The 23,402-nt window shown below is 40.7% G+C and overlaps 1 protein-coding gene across 4 annotated transcripts in view; it reads right to left on the bottom strand.

The window, feature by feature from the left end:
• Nucleotides 1-1,076: 1,076 nt before the first annotated feature.
• elmo1 (engulfment and cell motility 1 (ced-12 homolog, C. elegans)) overlaps nt 1,077-23,402 on the bottom strand; it is a 33,656-nt gene continuing 11,330 nt past the window's right edge. For 2 of the 4 annotated variants that reach the window (XM_015060635.1, XM_015060636.1), the window contains 11 exons: nt 21,976-22,075; nt 21,363-21,514; nt 21,198-21,276; nt 20,425-20,466; nt 20,068-20,118; nt 19,764-19,886; nt 18,746-18,874; nt 17,880-17,984; nt 16,765-16,873; nt 4,816-4,961; nt 1,077-2,335 (listed from right to left, as the gene is read on the bottom strand). In XM_015060635.1, the coding sequence (XP_014916121.1) occupies nt 2,291-2,335; nt 4,816-4,961; nt 16,765-16,873; nt 17,880-17,984; nt 18,746-18,874; nt 19,764-19,886; nt 20,068-20,118; nt 20,425-20,466; nt 21,198-21,276; nt 21,363-21,514; nt 21,976-22,075 (1,081 nt within the window). In that variant the 3' untranslated portion in view covers nt 1,077-2,290. The remainder of the gene's footprint in view (nt 2,336-4,815; nt 4,962-16,764; nt 16,874-17,879; nt 17,985-18,745; nt 18,875-19,763; nt 19,887-20,067; nt 20,119-20,424; nt 20,467-21,197; nt 21,277-21,362; nt 21,515-21,975; nt 22,076-23,402) is intronic. The other 2 variants (XM_015060637.1, XM_015060638.1) reach the window with 1 other exon arrangement.

The following is a 23,402-nucleotide window of genomic DNA, read 5'->3' as shown; positions in this document are numbered from 1 at the left end:
ATAATCCAACACATAAGTGTGCGCGCGTTGATACAAAGGCTGTAATCTGGGTCCCGCTCTATCCTGCTTACGCCTGGCCGAGCCCACACTGCCCCATCTGTCCCTCCTCCCTCATCTTCTCCATCTCTCCCCTAGCTTTTCTTCCCTCCTTTCTCCTCCTTTGCTTTTCCCTCTCCTCCTCCTCCTCCGCATCCAGGCAACAACACAAACAGTCCTCTTTCTCCCGTTAGGACCACCTCCTCCTCCTCGTCGTCGTCTCCTCTGGTGCTTTCTCTCTCCACATTTCCAATCTCTGTACTTACATGTCACCTCCATGGCTCTGAGCGGCGTGCGATACTCTCCACAGTGACTGATGAATCCCCCGAGCCGCCGGTGGAGAACGACTTTTCGGCTCGCGGCAGGGAGGCAGGGACGGGTGGAAAGATGGAGGGAGCAGATGGTTCCTCAGAAGAGCAGTCTGGCTGATTGTGGACAGTTAGCTAGAGCATTAGCCACAATAAGAGAAAACTCATCTGTCAATGCCGTCTCCTTTTTTCTTTTTGTACCTCTTCTTTCCTATTTTGGCTCTCGCTCCTGCAGTTGCCTCTCTATCTGAGCATTTTCTGTTCAATTAAACCCACCCCTCATACATTAAGCTTCCCTCCCCATCATCTAGCCACTATAATAATACCCTCTACCTTTTCTATTTGCCTTCCTTTCTCCCTCTGTGGCTCTAAGAGCATCAGCCAAGCTGCTCTGCTTCACTTATGTTGATCTCTGAGCTTATGCACTGATTGGACCCACGCCATAATCAGAGACACCAATGGTGATGCAGCAAGTGGATCACATGATAAATATAGGTGTTTGTGTGTGCGCAAGAGTGTGTGTGTGTGTGTGTTTAGTCGTGGAGGGAGAGAGGGATGCGAAGGGAGGAAGAGGAGAAGGGGGAGGGGGTATGCGAGCGGGCTGCAAGCCGCTACATCACCGAGGGATTTTTTTTAAATATTTTTTTTCCAAGGTCTCAAGAAGAGAGAGATGAAGGCTCCCTCTTCCCCTCCTGTGGGGAGAAGAAGGAGGAGGAGGAGGAGGAGGAGGACGAGTGGGGCTGTGAGCGCGGACGCTCGGATGAAGGGACGACAGGCAGCCTCACGAGTCGCCGATAGGCGCGCTCACGCCGAAACAAAAGCGCGTACGCACGCAGAGCGAGTGGCTCCATTTTAGCTAAAACAGAGGCAGGGCAGTGCGCCGCCGCCGACATAATTGGACGGGGTTGCTATGGAAACAGGGGAAACGGCTGCTGATGGACAAAGCAATGCCCTGGGAGCGTCACACTTGCCTCCATTAAACACGCCACAAACACAAACACACACCTGCCTCGTCTTTTACCGAGCACCACATTAAGGCGAAAGAAAAATCAGCAGGCCAGTGTTTTTTTTTTTTTGTTTTTTTTTTTGTGTTTTAGACTGTTCCCTAAATTAGCATATTGTAATGGGTGCAGAGTGACGCTAAATCAATCGGCCACAGAGACCGAGGCAGTGAAATGGCAATCAGCGCTGAAGAAACGGACACACACTCACAGTGCACGGCGACGTGCACATTAGGACTCTGATAAAAACTCAAGTGCTTTAGTATTCCACACATCAGTGCCGTCAGCGGCAAATGTTGAAGCTGCAGGGAAGCCATACAGATTAGAAAATGGATGCCCGCTGAATTATCCTTGATCCCCCCTTATTATGCGCCCACATTAGGATGCATACGCTCCGTAAAGAGTATATTCCCTCTGATAATGTGCTGACATGACATTTTAAATTGCAGAATGCATTCAAATGTGCACTCCAGTTTCAGGCTGACGGTTGTCACGAGCTACAAATTCAGTCCTCGTAGCGAGAAAATCACAGTTCTTCTGCTGACTGCAACTTTCTACATAGCTGGGGGGAGAACATCAGAGATATTACAATTAAACAAGTTAGACATAAGTAAAATTAATGATCATTGCTGGGCAAAATCCTCCACCAAGAAGCACATTCGCTTCCTTCACCAAGGAGTAATTAATCTGAATTTCACAGTCAGTATAATCTGAGGCTGAACAATTGTGACGCTTAGCATTAAGCTCTGCATGCATCGTTTAGCTAATGCCCTCACACCAAAATGTCCTCACGTCAAAAAGGTACTTCTAATATCCAAACTTTTAAGGTATTGACAGCAGCAGGTACAAAAAAAAAAAAAAAGGGTGCACAGGTATGTGAAGTCACACCAATCAGATGGAAAAAGATTTTTTTTTCTACACAGGCAGGAAATCCATAAATGTGAGCTAAGACCTGGTAGTTAATACAAACTTGGAGCTGCCTACTCTCTCCTTGTGTATCAATAGCTCAATAAACTGTAACACAAAGAAACACAAGGAATAAATGCCAGGAGTAAAGCCATAAACAGTTTTTTTTTTTTTTTTTTTTCCTATTGTGAATTCGTAAAACAAATAATGCAGCCATGCCGGCGAGGCGGCTAACAGCTAAAAGCTTCATGTGGGTACAGAGAGTGTTTCGTAGCATCCGTCTGGTGCATGGATGCTGCTGCATCTAACCGTTTTATTGAAAATCTTTGATTCCTGCTTTCCGCTCAACATCAATTTGTCATTTGAGTGCAGATTTATTTGATTTGCTTTTAGCTCTGGATCCTCTGTCCTGACCACTTCCAGATAACCAGTGAAGACCCCTAATCAAAACCGTTAACTTTCCCTCCGAGTGCATATTTTTTTAAAATACAAGTGTTCTTAAAAACAAACAAACAAACAAAAACAAAAACTGTTTTAATCACTCTTAAAAGACGATGGCCAAACTTTAGAAAGACGAGCCATATTTTTAATAGCAATCCTTTTAATAAGATCAATAAACATATCTAAAGAAAGACGTCAGGACTCCTTAAATCCATAATAAAGATGCTGCAGCTTGAGACTTGTATGCCTTTGTCAACGTTCACTTTCCCACTACACTACAATAAGAACCACAAACTCTTGGAAGTGCATTTTTCCAGATTTTGGAGTCTGACTCTGCAATAATAGCTCCACCTTGAAGCAGAGCAATTTTCTGCAGGGTGACATTTTGAGAGCAGCTCTAAGCAGCGGCTCACTTCAATCACAGCTAGTAGGTCTGAACCAGAAATTACACAGTGGACCTTGTTCTTAAATAAACTGGTATCCTGTGGAGTCTGGCAGCTGTGGAAACACCTGGGATGATGTGATAAAAAAAAACGTTTCTAAACACAACTTTATGTCCTTTATAGTTGGATATTTGTCTACAATAAATAACAATGTAGGTGGAAGTGTTAAGGCAACATTCATAGTTTCAGGATGCAAGTCTACCCAGCAGCACAGTGCATTACAAAAAATGTTTGTTTTTGTTTTTTTCCTCAATCATGTTTCTGTAATTTTTCTCAATGATTTTTTTTGTGCTTTTAATTTTTTTTTAAATTTCGCCCTGGTCTGTTTCTTTTCGTTTTTGTCTCCGTCTGGTCCTCTCATCCCCAACCAGTCGAGGCAGATAGACACAGCTTCTGACTTCATTTCATTCTGTTCAAGGACAGCACTCCACTGTTAGCTCAGGATGAGTAAAAAACAAAAGAAAAACCATTAAAATGAAGATTTATTACAATCTTTTTTTTTTCATCTAGATGATATTTTGCTATTCAAGCTCCTCATAACCACAATCACGCTCATCGAGGTTAACAGAATTAATCGATCCAAACCTTCTTGTGACATGCAGCGAAGGAACTTTTCACGAGATTTAACACGCAGCATAAATCAATCTGAAACAAAACGAACCGACTGTGGTTTGAAGCTCGTCCAAGACAAACCCAATCCGTCTGACAGATCAGGAAAAATGCAGAGAGCATCTGCCGCTTCCTACAACCGACGCCCAACTGACTACCCGACGTACAATATCGGTCATGAACACCTCATTACTATCGCCATCTGGCCGTGTGCATAGACACGGTTCCCGTGTGAACTGACTCAACATTAGCCAGTTTACAGGAAGTTTATCTTAATCCAAACTCCTCTGAGCTTCGAGTAAAGACAAAAGGATTTAGGAGATCAAAGGGAAATTTACAAATAAAACTGTAACTTCTATATGAGGAAAAGTATAAAAAAAATTTTAAAAACGTGGACATTTTTTGTGCATTTGTTACACCTACCATAAAAAAAAAGAAATATGTTGATCTTTGTAATTAAGCATCAAAGATTGTGACTGTACTGAATTTGACCACATGCAGCCAATAAAGCAGCACTGTGCCATTATTCAGCAAGACATGAATTAATTAAAAAGTAAAGCTCTATTAATAATTATCACAACACCTAAAGGAAAAACGTTCCAGTAAATATATCAGCAAATCAAGAATCAATGCAATGATTTCTAAATGCGTCCGACTTGTTTGCAACTAGAAGTCTTGATGTGAAATAAAAAATCCCAGTGTCAAGTGTAATTCAAACTTTCAGTCCAATATAAATGCATTACATACCAATAATACACAAAAAAGTAGGACAACATATGAAAGTCATTGTGTTTGAAATTAATGGGGATTTAAATCAATTCAATTGTAAGCCTACTGAGAAATTCTGGAAATATAAATACACGAACAAAAAAAACAAAACAAACAAAAAAAAAAAGAATTTTACAAATTACATGTATCCAAACAAAGCACTTTCTATGGTGGAGACAAAAAAAAAGAGACGTCCACATATGTGTCTCCTCTGACTGTCCAGTATATAATGTATAAGTAGAGCACATGGCTCTAAACACCTCTCAGCATGAAACACAAGCCTGAACCCGGCAGCGGAGCCACACGGCCTACCTTGTTGAAGTCTTCGCTTGTGGCTCGCATCTCCTTCCAGGTCTTGTTGAGCAGCTGGATGCAGATGCAGAAGAACTCCTCAAAGGAGCGATCGTGGGTGAAGAACATGGGGTGGAAGTCATGACAGTTTTCACTGGCTGTGGAAATGAATTAAAGAGGTAACTGGTAAGTATTTGCAAAGGGTACAAATGATTCATATTAGCACAGCAATATTACAGTTTTGTTTTTGTTTTTGTTTGAATCTTCACATTTCATTTCAATCATTTTTACCTGTCTGAATGTCTTAGAAGCTTCGAGTTTGAAATTTATAACAAGTTATGTTCACATAGAGGGCTTACATTACTGATGTGTTTAAAACCCATGGTTTGAACAACCACAAAACGTTTTGGTCTCATTATTTTAGACAATATTCTGGTAATTAGATAAAAACCAGAGGAGAATGACCTCCTTTATTAAGGAATCAAATTCGCAGCAGGAATTTTAAATTATACGGCAAATAAATCATGTTGTGATTATACATGTTTGTGAACTGGGGTATTTAACTCCAATTTATTCAAACACCAAAATTGACCATTCAATTCAGCCTGATGCATGAACAGTTGGGTTCAAGTATTTTGATGATCCACATTTACATTCAAACTCTCTAATAGTGTGAAATATCGCATGCTGTTTATGAATTATATATATATATATTTTTCCCACTGTAACTATAGAAGGAGGCAAATTTGTTCCAAAAAAAAAAAAAAAGCCAAGAACCTCCACAGAGAATCCACTTAATTGAGATGAGAGCATAACCGAAATCGAACCTACTCATCAAATTCAAAATGTCCCCTCGAGGCAAATTCAGTCCAAAAAAAAAAAAAAAACTAGTTCCAGCTAAATTAAGTCGAGATACATTTCTTATCCCCAGACCCAAAACCTGTTTATTTTCTCCATTAGCAGAGCAGCGAACCACTTTAATACCTGGATTTGTGTGGGAGTGGATTTGACATGAGTGTAAGATGGGGGGGGGATAAAAAAAAATAGAGACTGGGCTCTTGAGTACCCAAACTGTATTAACCCAAAAGGTAAAATAACAAGCCTTGACATTCATTCGAACTGCATTCGCCGCGCTCTCGCCTCGCAGCGATGAGTGGCGGCTCGGAGCCAAAAGGTTGGTTCATTTAAAGAGTTTCAGAGTGGAGCAGCAGGGGCGCCGGCCACCACGAGGAGCCATGAAATTGGATGGAAAGGGTCGGGCTGCGATTGAAACTTCACAGTGTAATGAGTGATGCCGTCAGCCCACAGGCACAGAGACCTGGGCCTTGATTTTCAACTGATGGATGGGCGATTAAAGTGGAGGACATGGTGGCGATTGGGGCGGGATGTGCCACCAAAGCCGGCAGACGATCAGAAAACTAATGGAGTGGAGCCAAAAGAGATGCCGACAACCTGCTTAGCCAACAGAGTTTCGCTCATGGCTTAAAAAAAAAAAAAAAAAAAAAAAAAAAAAAAAAAAAAAAAAAAAAAAAAGATAAAAACAATAAAGAAATCGAAAAAAGGAAACGGGATCAGTGAAAAAAAAATCTCTCTCTAATAAATGATCTTGTTTTGGCAGACTGACAAAACCGATTAGGCGTGTTGGACTCAGAGCTTACAAGGCTGTTTACCGATAGAGCCGGCGCAGCCCCTGAGGTAGCAAGGTGAAGGGGAATGACATGTCAAGGCTCATTTGAAAGATACAGACAGCAAGTCGTCTGAAGCGACTCTGCAGAAATTTCTCCCTCGCAGACAGTTTCAACGCTTCCTGCAAGGCTAAGCAAGAGTCCAGGCAGCAGGGCGGAGGCAAGAAACAGGGCGACACAGTGGCCTTCAAAGAAAACTACGTTGTTATGTGCGGTATTTCATGAGAGTTGTTATCGGGACACACGCGTTAATCAGCCGAACGTCATCCGTTTTGAATGTAGGGATTATTTTTGGTCAAATTCCAAATATTTCATTTAGCCCTCTGGAAAAGACGCATGTCTTACTGGAAAGTTGTTTTTGCAGCGCAGAAGATAAAGAGAAGGAATTATTTGACAAGTTAACGTTTTTGTTAACTTGCCATCTATATATATATATATATATATATATATATATATATAAAACACACAATGTTCAAAGCATCTAAAACCAAAGCCAGGGTAGGATGATCGTAGCAGGACGGCGTCGGGATAAATATCACCACAGGGACCCTAAACTCTCCCCGTATCCAGATAACGGCTCAGCGGGGCAGGTGTGAACTGTGACTTGTTTAAAGTCATAATTTATTAATCTTTTGGGTAACGCATACGGGTCTGCAGCGCACAGTCTGGCTGATTGCTTAATGAACCCTAATGAGTTTGCTTTGTCCTCTATCGTTTCATCCATCTGCACGGCCAGATGTTTACGCGCTCATGCAGTGGGTAACAGGACACGACGACGGCCGGTTCAGGTTGGTCTCAACCATATGCTCGTTTGGGTCAGCAGAACTTAAAAGTGTCACGACTAAAATAATCACGCTTAGCTGAAAAGCTACTCGCCTTTTGTGCAGTGAGGGCAAGAGATGAAATGGGATTGGGTTTATGAGACTGAGAGAAATAATTAGTTTTTGCAACAGATGGTGCAGATTTACCCTAATCTCAACAATATTAGGTCAGTCTGGGATTTTGTCACTAAAAGTGAGACTACAGAGGAGCAAAATCCACAGGACAGAGCTGAAAATAAACAAACAAATCAGCCAAATGATTGACTTCAACAACAGAACTAGGGGAAATAAGTGGTTTCTGGGTAGTTGGACTACTTCAATAATTTAATTTCGGCAATTTGCTCTTGTGTTGAGGTTTCTCTTAAGAAAACTGTCTGGCAGCAATAAATATAAAATGTAAAAAAGTGATGTAATAGAGAGCAGAGTGGGGTCACACATAATGCAGTGTGCTTGATGATGGAGGCTGGGTGACAAAACAGCCAACTAAGTATGAAACATCTCCGCCGCTGGTTCTTGGTTATTTGCAGCAGCGTTTCCACGAGCAGGAAAGCAACACAAGGCTGTGCGTTTGTTTTCGACGCCGCAGTGACGTGGAGCACATTGTTTTCAAGCTCACAGCAAAGGGTTTCTTGCAGTGCTGTGGGAAGAAAATTGTTTTAAGAAAAACACTTATCCATGTTCAAGCACAGCTGTTGCCGATTTTCATTTGTTTTATGGGGGAAAAAAAAAATCACATCACATTCCAGTTATAAAAATAGAGCAACTTCTATTTCTATTTTCCAACAAATGTTCTGTTCTCTTTGCTTGGGACAAAAGATGAAAAAAATTAAGAAAGAAAATGCTTTGCTGCCTTGAAAATGTGGGCTGAAGTAAAGCTGAGATTTACAGCTTTGTTTCGACAAAAACGTGTGATTCTTATGAAGAAACTATAAACAGTCTACAATGGATCTAAACTAAAGATGTACTTTATATTTTGATTTTTTTTATATAGCCAGAATCTGCCAAATGTGGTTTCGACTGAATTTTATTTCTAACTACTACTACTACAAAAAACAAAACAAAACCAGTCCTGCTAATCGAGAAAAAAAACAGGAGACAAACAGAAAATGAAGAAATCTTGAGGTCGTCAAAGCATCTTGCCCATAACCTTTATTTGGTTTTTATCTGACAAAACAAGTACTAATGCTGTCAGCTGATGACTATTTCTGTCTTTTATTAGTATTTGAAATGCCCACCAGTGGTCAGAAATAAACAAGGGAAAACTGACCGGTTCTGATCTCTGGTTTACTGATTGGTGCATCTCCAGCGCCTATGGGAGTCCTTCCTGGTCCTCCGCCCCTCCTTTACCATCTGTTTGGATATTAAGGCCAGTGCTGACTTACATGCCTCTAAAACAAAAACGGCCAGCTAGTGTCTTGTGTGTGAATGCGGCAGTCGCAAAAGTCCCCTTATGGTCCAGCTTCGGAGCTTTCCGTGACATCAACCGATTACTCAACCGGTGGCCACACAGCGAGGTCCAGGACAAAACCGAAAAGTGACTAAGCACTTGAGCAGCTGCGTGACTGTGCATCAAACGGGAACATAAAGAGGCACATGTGGGCTGATTGCCACTCTGACATCTGTCAAGACCCGCTGTGTGTTTGCGACCATGTGGGTGTGCGCGCAAAGTGGGCGAATCAGCCCTCGGAGTCACCTTGCAGTCCCGCCAAAACGACGAAGAGACGGCAGAAAGCACCGCCGTTCCACTAATTACTATCCCAGCGTGCCTTCATGTCCAACCGTTAACAAGAGCGGCGTATCTCCGAGCGTCAGCGGAGCAGAACCAGCGACGCGTTTTCACTCCGGTCGAGTCTGCAGGTACGGATGGCAGGGCGGCAGGTACGCGGAGAGGCTTGCATGACTTAGCAAGTCGGCTGAGTGCTCATCAAGATGCAGCAAGAAACAGAGTAGCATCGCCACGCAGGCATAAAATATTAATACACAGCGTTATAATGGCTGAGGCTTCTGAGGCTCTTTCTGCTCTTTAATCTGTTTTTGGAGCATTCTGCATATCCCGTCGAATAAATCCGCAAGAGAAGCATTAAACACCAAAATAACTAATACATCCGTTCATCCAGAGTGTAAACTGAACTTGGAATGAGAATTCGACTTATTAATAAAGCACACAACCTCGGAAGATGGATGCGCAACTTAAAAATGCAAGACCTCTGAGCTTTTAAGCATAAGCTCTGTGAAGTGTGAAAGGCTAATGATAAAGATTTTATGAGACACATACCTACCCAGAGAGGCAGACGTGTTGTACTTGCCCTTTTGATCTGGGCTTATTCTCAGTGAAGCTAATAAAACAAGGCAGAAAGGAGTCAGTGGACAGTTTTGACTTTAGAGTGAGAGATCAAAAAGAGACAGTACAAGAAGAGTCCCAATAACTACAATATGTAGAGCAAAGGTCATTCTCGGCAAGAACGGTGAAGAAAAAGATGAGGTACAAGGATTTATTTACACCTTAAAGCCAGAAAGACTGAAAATTTTGCTTCCAAAAAAAAAAAATGCTGTAAAGTTTATACACTTGTACTTTCTTTTGCCTTGCATTGATATGGTGGGACCACATATTCTCTCCGGTGAACAAGTCAGGGCTGTTTGCTGACCATTAAACCTCGATAAAGACAGTCGACCAACATTAGGAGACTTTCACCATTGCCGTCCGTGGAAACGTCACACTGAACCTCAAGTAACGTTCGTTCTGTGCCTGACCGCTCCTCCTCCTGACACTGGGACCTTGACTTCTTAATGAAATGTCTGAAAAGAGGACTGAGCAGTAGTCCAGTCCTGATCGGTTCTGTAGCTCAGGAGTGATTTAACAAAATGAATAAATTTGACGGTTGATGCCATGTGCCGTGTGTAAACAGTAAAGTTACAGTCCACACACCTTGTAAATCCCCAGCAAACTCTTAAATAGCTTTAGCTTCGCAAATCCTCTTGAGGCAACAGTTATCTGTGTCGCCGAGTGGATCGTTTTTCAACCACACCTTTCCTTTCCCTCTTTTCCGTTTTCCCATTTAGGTTAATGAAATATGATAAGCAGGTTCACCTCACAAATGACGGGACTCATTTAGGAATGGGCAAGATCAGCGAATAGCTGCGACAGATTGAGAGAAAGTAAAATCCAACGAGGCTCATTAAGGGAAAAGACCAGTTCTCTAAAAGGATGCCAGTATTAAATTAATCTGCACACTTTCCTTTTTTTCTTTTTTTTTTTTGAGGAAACAGAAATTCTTGTGTCGCTTTTATTTGAGCTTTGCGGTTTTGTCACAGCTACTTAATAAACAAAACACATCTCACATTTTAATATATCAGATATGCAGCTCCAGTGTGCTCTGTATCAAATCTCATTTCAGTGAAATCTGCAAAAAAAAAAATACTTCAGATGTTGTGACTCATTGTTATGCACACACAATCGGTCCCCAGTCTGCCCGAATGCAGATGCAGGATGTGTTTGAGCGTCACAAAGCAGCGAGGAATCCTCCAACTAAGATGCAGATACGTGCTCAGCTACCAGAACAGGCTGCACCAGGAGGCACAGAAAATACAAAGGCAGTTTGACTAAAAGTTATCTGATCACAGTTGAGTTGTCTGCGCTCCAAAGGAAGAAGGTCAATTCACAAGCCAACCTTTCAAGCTGGGGGAAAACGAGAATATTTATGCACTTTCCCCTCACTGGGCTGATTTTATGACGCACATTTAAAAAAAAAAAAAAGATTTAATTCCCTACGTGTTACTAAAAAGTTAACTTCATACTGTTTTTGGTATAAATGGAACTGCAATTACAGTTTGGTAACCATTGTAATGACATGATATAATTTTTGTCCCCACCTTAAATATTTGGTGCAAATGCCAATGCGCTGTAAGTTTTTTTTTTTTTTTTTTTTAACTTCAGGTCATCATTCTGTTATAATTTCATAAAAGTTATTGAATAATCACAACATTTCTCCCGTTTTGATAGACGATGCAGAATTCAAATCAAGTTACGCGAGGTTCGGTTTTGGACCGCTCCCGTTTTGGTACGTCTGAACAGAAAGCAACCCACAAAACGTCGGAGCAGACGGCTTTAACTCAAACAGGCTCAAAGAGAAGTGGTCGCCGAGTGCCAAAATGATGGTCAGGCTGCAGCTTGAAGGATACTTGGCAGCGCTTTGCTCGGCCTTCGCTCCACGTGCCATCGGCCACTCTGCTCGTGATTAATCGACGGAGACTTCTAACAAGGACTCCCGGCTCTAACCTAATCATTTCATAAGAGATCAGCTTCAAAGCTAATGCTCAGCTGCTAGCGCTGACCACTAATGTTTACATATTAAATAAAATTTTTTTTTAAAAAAAAAAAAAAAACCCGCCTAGAGAGTCACAGAGGGTTTTGAGTAAAATCCGCCCTTCGTCAGTTCATAAACCAGTTTCATCCTAAACCCTTTCTATTCATCCCAATGGACTTCAATTTCATACATTTAATGACTTTAATTCTCATTAGCTAAGTATTTTTGATGGATTACAGTGATAAATAATCATGAAACCCTAACATTTCACATATGATTTAATGTCATTCATGTATTATTTTCTGTGTTTTATATTCTAACCAAAGTGTGGCTCTGGTCCCTCTTGTGCCGTTCGACTACGGTGAAATACAAAAGATTATGACCCCTGCTGATTCTGGTACATGGGAGTCACATTTCCTAACAGCACATGAGCATCATACGAAGATTATAGAACTTTTTACTTTGAATCTTCAGCGAAAGAAATTAAGAAACATTCATTTCTGATTTAAAAACAAGTTTTGAAACTACTTGCAAAAAAATAAATAAATAAAACTACAAATACAGAGATCCTACTGACAAAAAAATAACCAATATTCAGTTAAGTGGTATTTCAGGATTATCTGATAATGATTTTATATAAATTGAGAATTGGATAATTATTATTATTTTATCACTGGCCACCTGAGAACGGGTCCCTGACCCCAAGTCTGCGTGAACGGCACGTTTGTGGTGAGTTTCGAAAAACTCCACACATCTTGCATCTGACACAGCGGGCCAGTCCAAACTATATTTTCATCTCACACTTGGACACTTTTCAATGGTTATATTTATGCGAGTGTAGGAGTGTGTGTGAGCGAAGGTTTGATGTTGCCGGAGAAAAAAAAATCAAAAATAAGTAAAAAATCTAATTACCGAGAAAGTTGTCAGCTCGGTAAGTTTGGATAGCTGAGTCATCTTGTGGCTTTGGACGCAGCGCACGTTTATTTCTGAGAAACACACACACACACACACACGAGCTTGCAAAACTGGTTGAATTGGGATGTGGCATTGATTTTTTTTTTTTTTTTTTACGGTATTCTAATTAATCAAAACTAAAACCATTTTTACTTCATGCCTAATCCTCACAAGTTAACATGTGCACCAACCAGAGATCCATAATAATGCTCTGCCTTGTCAGGACGCAGCATTGATCCAAATCAAGAATGCTGGTCTAATATTATAATACAAAACTGGAAATATCAGAAATTTGAATAATAAAGAAGCTGGACTATTGGATAAATATTTTTTGCTATGTCTATCTTGGGCTTTGAGGTTTTCATTACTCATTTCCTGATGTGGATAGATACGTTTGTGTCATACTCTTTTGATTTGTTCTGGATGGATTAAACAGTGCAAATTGTTGGGGAGCTTTTTGAAGAACTTGACATGTAACAATCCAGCCATGACTTAATCAAGGTCCTCCCAGTGCTCCTGTCAGGTTCGACTGTTTTCGTGAGCTTCCATACGGGATCTGCCGGATCTCTGGCCCTTCATGTGAATATACACATCCGCGGTCGGGTCTCTATCCGTGCCTGGGCCTGACGTGCTTCACCAAACCCGGCACGCTATCCCCGCTGCTGAGGCGGCACACTGTGAATCACCAAGCAGGGCCATTACTCACCATGTCTGACCCTTTCAAAATAACTTTATAAATATTACACAGGCCGACTTAAACCCGGGGAGTCGGCGAAGACGTGGCTCGGTGAGTCGCAGATTCCATTAAGCTCCGTGTTCCAGCAGAAACACGGTGACACAATTAATCTTTCAGGGGATCCGAGGCAGGGCATCAGCAAATGTGAGGGGGAAATAGTATGATTTAATGGAGGGAGGTGAGAGAGAGAGAGATACCTGCAGTGTGTTATGAATTATTTAGAGACTCGGAGCACTCACATCCAATTCAAATACAAAAGCTTAGCTCATTTCACCAAATTTAATTAGATAGACACGGGGAATCTGGAACATTAAAGAAACATATTTTTGTATTTCCTTAAAAAGAAATTAGAACCCCTGAAAGTGGGAATAAAAGGTAAACACCAACAATCCAGCGAGGAGGGAAAAAAAAAAGGCATCAAGAGGCAAGAGGAGAAGAAACACAGCTAGAAGAGCACCGGTTCATCCAGAATCCCACAGAGTTTGATTCTTGGGAGAATGAAAACAGACTGCGTGAGCAGCAGAGTCAAATACGAACATTTCAGAAGCGAGCCAGAAAGACGTCAGCACCGTCAACATTCATCTGCTGTCTCTTTCTTCAAGGAAGCAACACCAATCAACTTTTATGGCATCTGGGGTTTGGAACTTTGTTTGTTTATAAGAAACTTTTACTTTAACAAAATCAAGAGGGTTTTTTTTGTGTGCATAAATTAAGTCTTTAAGAAACTCTGCCACTGTTTATCTATGTGATAAGTTGAACAGTTCATCTAACTTCACCTTAGCTCATAGAAGAATATCGACATTTCACTTTAATTTAGTGAGATTAGATAACAAATGACTAAGATGACGATTAAAAACGTTTTGACGTTTGTTTCTGCAGCAGAATACAAAAAAAACAAAGCTACCATAATAAAAAATTTATTACAGTAATATGCTACTGTTCCCGTTTTCGATAGCTACAAAAAAACAAAAAAAGTCACTCTCTTGAAATGTTATTCTTGTGTCTTACTATAGAAAGCGTGCTGACTTAAATAGGACACTACCAAAACTGATAAAACACTACAGAGAGACAGACGCAGCCTCCAACATCCTCATTAGTGTCAGGAGTTTCTATGTTTCCCCACGGAAAGGTCAACCGAATGATGACAGTTTCAATGTGGAGCTGGGACTCGTTCCCCTCGTCACCTTCCCTCTGGGAAGAGCACACTGAAGCACCGACACACACGCTGCATATTCACAGAGAAACACACACAGGAGCAGAGCGATCCAGTGTTGCTCCCTCAGCACCTGCTCCCTTGGCCTAAGCTACACCCATTCGACTCCATGTGTTTTAATGTACGCATATGTGACAGGATCTCGGAATGAATCCAGCTGCTCTGTGAAGGCCTTTAGGGTTTGCTAGGGAGCATTAGCGAACAAAGAGCATCACGGAGATGAAGGAACACAGCAGACGGATCAGGGAGGAAGCTGTGTGGATAAGTCTGAACCAGGGTTCCAAGTGTTGGGTATTTCACAGAGCACCGTTTATAACCCATCCGCCAAAAATCAAAGGAGTAGCGATCCATTTAAACTAACAGGCAAAGAAAGGACGTTTATCAGACAAGCAGCCGAAATGATCGGTAACTCTGGAGGAGCTGCAGGACGGATCGGGTGTTTGCTCATGTTGAACACAATGCACCTACAGGGAAACCTGGTGGAGTCGGAACCAAGGTCAGTCCTGTTAGAGGCCCACCATGCAACAAAACGACAACCTCAAACACACAGCCAGAGATACAGGGTTTGGGCCAAAACATACTGATGTTAAAGTGATTCAGACAAAGTCGAGACTTGGGGGGGGAAGTGATGTTTCTTTGACACTATCCATCCAAATTCACACAAGATGAGCAATTTTGTAAAGGATGAAATATTTCTGTCTCCAGATATATAATACTGGTATATTTGTAGCAGTAATTGCACAGAGGGATGTTCAAAGTACTAACTTTAAGGATGAATGCAGATTCATGCCATTAAACCCAAGTAAATACCAGGTAGCGTTGTGAATGTACCGAGAAAAAAATGTGAACATGTTCAACTTTTGGCAAAGAAAATGATGGAGAGCATGTAGGACAGGCTCATATAGTCCAGTTCGGTGAAAATATCAACTCAAAACCAGACAGAAATGGATCAAACGCTGAAGATTTGGCATCCAATAAAACAAACTCACTTTATTCTCTTTTATGTCTCACTGCAATGACATTTTTTGTTTCACATGGCATACTTCACACCACTCAAAGTGCATATTTTATCTTTTTTTTTTTTTTAGCAAATGATGCACTTACACAAATAAGTCTTTGAAGAACATGGGTTCCTCCCTATTCTTGTACCTATACCTACTGTCAGTTTGTGTTGAACAATTATAAAACAGGCTGCAGCTTATAATTAATATTTATGGACTCAACCCCATCAAATAACAGACGCAGCAAAGAGCGCAGCCACCAGGGGAAACCTCAGAACAGCAAGTCAAGGTCAGGGCAGTGATTCTGCTGAGGTTTTATCAGCATATGAGGGAAAAAAAAAATCAGATTTTCAAACAAAATGCCAATAACCTGTTACATACCCATTACATTTCACAAAAAGCATATACTTCACTCAGCGTTTTTAGTTTTAATCAGGAAAGTCGTTAAAAAAAATAAGGCTTTCTTAAAGCATAATTTTCACAGAAAGAATGAGGACAAAGCAATTCTCGAATTATTATCATTTAAGACTAAAGGAAAGAAATTTCAGTCTGCAAGAAGAGGGAGTCACAGGGGCATTTCGAATATGGAATGGATAAAAGAAGCTGATTTAAAAAAAAAAACTAACAAGAGCTCTGTAGCAAAGGCTAGCATGCATAAATAAATGAAATATTAGAATAAAAGAATCTCAGATGACTGAAAGAGAAAAACACCAAAAAAGGAAAAAATAAATTTGCAAAGCACATGAAAACATACAAAATGTATCCTGCTCCTCTATTCAGCCACTGATTCTCTTAAGGCTGGTAGATTTATAACAACTGGTGCAGTTCTCTCATCTTCTATATATTCAGAGGTGCTTTAGAGCCAAAATTCACTCATGATTTAAAAATAAATGAGGGACATGTTTCTGAGAATCATCAAATGGATCCTGCAGCACATTTCCTTGGGAAAAAACCCCCCAAAAAACAAGAGCTGTGGAAAAGGGCACGTCAACCTAAAAACAGAAGCTAAAATTGCCTCCTCCGTTCCCACCGGGAGCAGCAGGGGTCAGTCTGGAGCAGAGCTGAGAACAAGCTGCCCATTTAAACAAGTAAAGTGGAGTGAAAATAGGAAAAGAGATTTTGTTTTGCTCTCCGGTACATTATGCAGAGAGTTCCAACGTTTGTAACGAGGAATTTGTGCAAACATGTGACGGCATCTGTGTTTTTTTTTTTTTTTTTTTTTTTTTTTTTTGCCGAGGACGACTTACGAAGTTCGCCGACTTTCAGGATCTCGCAGAGCATCTTGGTCAGCTCGATGCTGCTGCGGCCGAACGGGCATTCGTGTTTGTCTTCCCTGCTGCTGTTCTCTAGGACGATCTGGAAAATCCACATGGTGGAAAAAGGGAAAGAAATTTCTTAAAGTGAAATGACATTTGAAGGCATTTTGACTCAGAGTGTTTCACCCATTTGCTCTCGCTCCTGTTCCCTTCCGTCAGCATGTCATTTAAAAGGGCAGACCCTTCACTTAGCCAACAACGTCACACATGCCACAAGAAAATGAATTCAAATTTTATATAAGAAATATACAGAAAAAAAGTAGTCTTTACAGAACCGCTGGATTTATGCTGACATAAATCTGAGGTAACTGGTTGAATTGAAAATTCTTTTAGGTGCATCAAACTAATGAAGGCTGAAGTACAAAAAAGAAAAAAAAAAAACACCGATACATTTTGGAAATCATGAAGTTTTTTTCTTCCACTTTCCATTTTATTGTTGGATTGACATAGAAAATTCCCCAAAAATTCATTGAGGTTCATGAACGTAAGTACTTCTTTTTCGGAAGCGCTTTAACAATGGAGGAGGAGAATAAGTGTGCAATGCTGCCTTTTTTTGTCACGCTGACAGTGACAAATGCATGAAAAGCCCACACTTGTATCATTAGGGTGATGGCAAATTGGCATGAAGGTCTCAGCTTATTCAGGCTGTGACAGATTTAATAGGAAAATTATTAGGGTGTTGGGGTTGCTCCCATGTTAGCATGATAATAAAACTCTCAAAGAAGTCAGACTTTCTGCAAAGGAGAAGGTGGTTATGAAATTAAGTTCTACTGAGCAAGTGTAACATTTTTTTATAACAACATTTAATTGTCATTTTATTGATTTGACATTTTCAAAAAAAGGAAAGAAATTACGGTACAAATAAATGGCCAAGAGGGAGGAAAAAAAAGTTTGATAGAAGTAGAAAAGACCAAACACCTAAAAAAAAAAAAAAAAAAGCCATTCCCAGCTAGATCCACAGGATGCATCAACACAACTCCACTTTGTGTGTGTGTGTGTGTGTGTGTGTTGTGTGTGTGTGCGCGTGTGTGTGTGCGTGCACTTACCCTGATGTAAGCATCCTGGTGGTGTTTGGCAAAGTAAAGCATGTTATCGAGAGCCAGCATGCCTGGAGGAATCTGGGTGAAATCCACGGCTGGATTGACATGATTCTAGGAAGACACGAATACAGAGCGACACTCAACACACACAACTGACTCTTAATTGTGAACCTTTGTCATTTTATGCTCAGCCAACCAAGAATCAATAAAAACAAAGTGCGCAAAGTGTGACTAGTTCAGTTTTCAGCTGCTGGGGGAGAAAGAACATTTGAAAAAAATATTTTCAAAATAAACTTATAACACCAATAACAGTAAGCAACATATATATGTTAGAACAGCATTAAGTACCTCCAGTGACCATATGTATGTAGTGTTTACTGTATGTTTACTTGATCTGCAAGATCAAGTAAACATACTTGATCTTGTATGTTTACAAACAAGTAAAGTATCGCTATATATATATATATATATATATATATATATATATATATATATATATATAGTTTGAGTCAAAGTTAAAAGTATGGTGCAGTAAAAATGCACTCTTAAAATTACTTTTCATCTTGAAAAAGTTACTTCAGTAAAAACTGATACAATGGAGTTGTAGTACATGAGTGGAGGACCGTTATTATTGCGTCTAAGTGTACGTGTCTGAATGGAAGCATAAAAGCTGTAAGGCAGAGGAACGAGGCAGTCAAGTTGACCTCATTTTTACTGAGCACACAAGTGCAAAAGCATAGAGGTCGCCCCCCCCCAAAAATGCTCCAGGCTCATGTCAAGCAAAGGTAGTTTTAGCTTAAGTTATTCTGCTGCAGCTCTAAAAAAGAAAAAAAAAAAGACCTCACACACGCACACACACACGTCTAACTTACAATGAAGCCAAGCTTTTTGTAGTCTCTGGTGTACATGGATTTGCGCTTTTCGATGCTGCCTCCGTTGTTGGGCTCGCACTCCACATCGAAGGCAATCCTTCGAAGCTCAAAGATGATGTCCCTCTGAGCCTGAACACGCAGAGGGGGGCATATTAAAGTGCAGCTCAAGAACCAGAGGCCACGTTATTCCATTCAGAGCTTCATAAGGTAAGAATCCTGCTGACTCATCTGAGCTGTCTGGCAGTTTATGAAATTAAGAGGGCCAACAACCATTTTCACACACTGCTTTATTAAGAGGCCAAATCAATATTAATTGTTAGTACCATCATCATTTCTTGATATCTGAGGTCGAATGTGAGGCCGTTTTTCTTAATGTAAAAGGTAATTATTGTACCTATTTTGGCAGCTTGATTACATAATGACCGCGGAGGTGGGTGCTTGTCCTCTAATAATCCCACACGCTACAGTCCAGTTGGACAAGACAAGAGTTTGCTGCTGTTAAAGGGCCAGGAAAGTGGATTGATGTCTAATCAATAAAAACAAACATGTCACTATGAATAAGGGCATTTTATTTAATTTGCAATCGATAATAAATACAGAACAAAATCCCTGTGCTGGGAAAAACTGGCAACAAATGTATGCCAATCCATCACCAGAGGTGAAGAAGTTTAACGGATTTTATTTTTGGAAGCCGTTGCACAACACTACTTTGGTTAATTAGCTACAAAAATATTGTTTCTTCTGCCAAGTGTGAGATGAACTAAATAACATCCATTAAAAACCTTTTTTTAGAAGCATCGTGCTGGATATGTCTGAACACAATGCAAAGCTAAAGTGTCAGGAGAAGGTTTCTTTTTCTTTTTTTAATATATATATTTTTAATGACAGTAAAAGCTAGTGGTTTCAATTTATGGTGTTCAACTCAAAATGTATATATTTTTGAAACAAAAATACTTAAACGTTTCAATTATCTTAATTTAAAGGTTTTTTTGGGGGTGTGGGGAGAGATAATCCGAACCTGGTCCTGAGGATCCATCTTGGTCATCATGCGGTCCTCGAGCAGGTTGAAGTTGAGCACCTGCAGCACATACAGCTGATGCGCCATCTCATCATTAATGGGCGTGGGGCTCCGGATCACATTCTGCATGAGGACGTCAAGAAGGAAAAAGAGTTTTAATCAATAGAATATATAAAAAGGTGGAAAGTTTTATGACGACGAAGTGAGAAAAAGTCTGAATTTCGGGGGTGAACAAAAAAGAAGACGATGGGAAAAATCAGCTGAAAACACTGGGAATAAACTGCAGAGTTTCAGAAAAACTTACAGTGAGAATGATGGAGCGTAGCTGCTTCTGAGCTAGAATGTGGGCCATCTCCTGTGGATTTAGACAAAAAAAACAGAGGGAACACAAGGAATAGAGAAAAAGAACATAAGAAGAGAGAAAGGAGAAAGTGGGGAGTGATAAAAGTGAGACACCATATCAAGGCAAACCTCTGATCTTAAAATTTTCTATGCAAAAATGAAAAGAATAAAGAGTTCATGGCAGTTTTACGCAGTGACAGGCTGCAAAACAATAAGAAAAAGAAGCTCAAGACAGAAACTTAAAGGGGATAGTAGATGCGCTAGCAGATGTTCTTCTACAATGCAAACTACGAAGTGTGCTAATCAAGGGTGCACTTACTGTCAGGGGACAATTTAGGATGTCCACAATGTTCTCATCAAACTACCATGTCGTGTGCAGTGAGGAAGCAAGGTCAGAAACAGAGACAGAGAGGGTGAGTGAGTGAATGTGGCGGGAAGTTAAAATAAATAAATAAATAAATAAATAATCTAATTTATGTCAGTGGTGCAGCTTGTGGTTCTGCTGGGGATTGGAGGAAGGAGGGCTGGAGTCCATAATAATAGTTTCACTGATGGTTGAGGTCCTTTTGTGCGCACACATACACCACCAAGAATCAAATAGATGCTATTTGACGCTCACACTCTTAAAATAAGCAACAAGAGAACTGCCCGTCTGCAAAAATATATATATATAGACGTGGACACATATTTTTATAGCCTGGTGACCCAGAAAAAAAAAAAGTTTCTGCAAACCAAGCACACAACAAAAAAAAAAAAAAAAAGGCTTTACTGCAACTCTAGAATCTGTATGCGTCCCTTTTTACTGCCTAACGTTTCTTCAGCTCCGAGCGCTGAAGACGAGACGGGCCCTCGAGTTAGCGTCATTCATAATTAATGTGAAAAGTGCATCGCCGGGCCCTGTGGTGCTGACGCGGGGAGCGTGTAATTGGCTACAGGTGAGAGGGAGAGATGAGAGAATGAACATCACTTTGGCAAAGACGAAGGGAAAGACAGACGTTCTCGTCGTCGAACACAGAGCAAACCAAAACGCACACAAAGTCGCACATTTGTTCGTTTCACCGCTGCATCACAAAACGCAGCTGGAAGCCTCACCTGTCTCTTCTCCTCCGGAGCTTTAAGGAACAGAGCGTTGATAACGGCGATGGTGTAGGTCTGGATGTCTTGATCAGTCCTGGAATCAGTGGAAACGTGTGACTTATTTAAAAGTGATTCATGAAAACCGGGTTATTAACAAAAAAAATCTGTTCCATTTCATACCCCTGAAGGTGTGGGATGAGCTGCCCAATCGTGATCTCTTGCGCCACCTTGTGGTAAAGATCTTGACTGTTGAGCACCATGGACTCCAGGATGGCCAGGGAACGCTGCAGCACTGCTGTGTCCATGGCGGTCTTGTTCACAAAGCTGGCAATCTTTAGATCGTCAGAGAACACAGGGTTTTTTGTTTTTTTAAACAATGCAAAGGAGTCAGTCTACTTTTAACTTTTTCTGATGTACCGTGGTAGAAGGAAGTATTTAGACGTCCTGAATTCTTTCTACATTTTGTCATTTTTCTACATTATTTTCTTGGTGGCATTTTATGTCATACACTACCAGAGTAGTTCATTGTTGTGAAGTGAAAGCAAAGAGGCTAAGAGTTTTGCTGTAAAACATCTTGGAAAAACTATGTATAAAAAACAACAACAACAAAAAAAACAGTTAGTTCTAATACATTCCAGGTTGTTGTAATCTGACAAACTGTGAAAAGGATATTCCTCATGAAATATCTATCTATCTATCTATCTATCTATCTATCTATCTATCTATCTATCTAGAGAATCACGGGCTCCCAATAAATGTAGAGCCTGGCTAATGTGGCATTTTCCTGGCTGACCTTTTTGATAAAGGCCACAGAAAACGTATCCCAGGAGACAATCCCATGGTCCATCAACTCCACAAAGGCCGTCAAAGTAAAGGACAGCAGGTCACCGAAACTACGGGATAAAAAACAAACACAAACAATGGAAAACTTCTCTCCACCAGTGGGCAAAGAGCAGCATTTCGACCCAAAGCCCAGACGCCTCGGGAAGCAACGAGAAGCAAGCGGTCAGCAGAGAGAGAGAGAGCGAGCGAGCGAGAGAGACAGAAAGGTGGCGGAGAGGAAGCAGAGCGCGACCTGAAAAAAAACAAAAAAAAACTCCAGGCTGCAAAATGGCTCGCTGAAGACAGAGAAGTAGAAACGAGCGTAGCAGGAGACATGGGAAAGAGGTTTTGAGCTCAAGCACAGACAGAATGGCTGCCAGCAAACAGCAGGGCTGTCAGAAGGTCGGCAGGAGCTGGATGGAGTTCATTCAGGACCAGAGGGTGCTGCTTTAACAGGACAGATGCAGTTACACAAATAAAGCAGAAATAAATTAAGTAGATGAGGTTGAGAGCGCGGCAGGAAGCCAGAGCAAGAAGTTATTAGATAACTGATTATCGTGAACCCGCAGGAGCGACCTAATTAAATAACCAGGGATTTGTTATTACTTTTCTCAAAGTAAAAAAAAGAAATAATAATAAAATTGCAGTAAAAGGTTCAACATTGTAAAAATGATTTGGTTTCACCAAAAGTGAAGCAATGCTGACCTCTGCTGTTTATACCTGGCTTAACCTTCTTATGGTTACTGGTTTTATTAACGAGAAGTAAAACAAAGAACACCGATCTCAAAGTGAAACATCATCAAAGGTTAATTTAAATTGTCCACCCAGCCACTGACTATAGCTTATCCTTGCAGAGTCGCAGGTGGCTGGTGTCCATCTCCAGCGGTCACTTGTCAGGTCAGGATCATTTACCTCGGTAGTTAAATTACGGAGCGATACGTTTCGAGTCTCTGTTTTTTATCAACACTGACCATTAGGCCTTATGGGCAATAAAACCTGTTCTGCGGTTTTGGAGATTTAAGACAGTCAATGACGTCATAAGCGCTCCTACTCTAAAAAGTAAACGTAGTGGGTTAGTAAGTTCTGCTGCACAGCAGAGGATTAGAAAACAGTTTCACGGAAAATTAGTAACTCACACCCAGAAAAAAATCGAAACAGCTTTTTCTTTTACAAAAAATGTATAGAGAAATAAGAAATGATGGAAATAATGAAACTAAAGACTACTTGAGGCAAATAAAGAGGCAGTCCTCGTAGAAAGATGGAGGAGGGTCCTGTGACGATAAAAGCTTTGGACTAAGAACATCAAAGTCAAAAAGAGGCTGAACGATGGGAGCGCACGGACTACACCTTCAACCTGAAGAGAACCAAGATATAATTCGGGTGAAGACCAAACAGCTG

The sequence above is a fragment of the Poecilia latipinna genome, unplaced genomic scaffold (assembly GCF_001443285.1).
Source record: "Poecilia latipinna isolate Pla-1442-1.1 unplaced genomic scaffold, P_latipinna-1.0 Scaffold1732, whole genome shotgun sequence".
Classification (NCBI taxonomy): Eukaryota; Metazoa; Chordata; class Actinopteri; order Cyprinodontiformes; family Poeciliidae; genus Poecilia; species Poecilia latipinna.
Note: the sequence above shows the minus strand (reverse complement) of the source record. Positions and strands in the feature narration are given on the sequence as shown.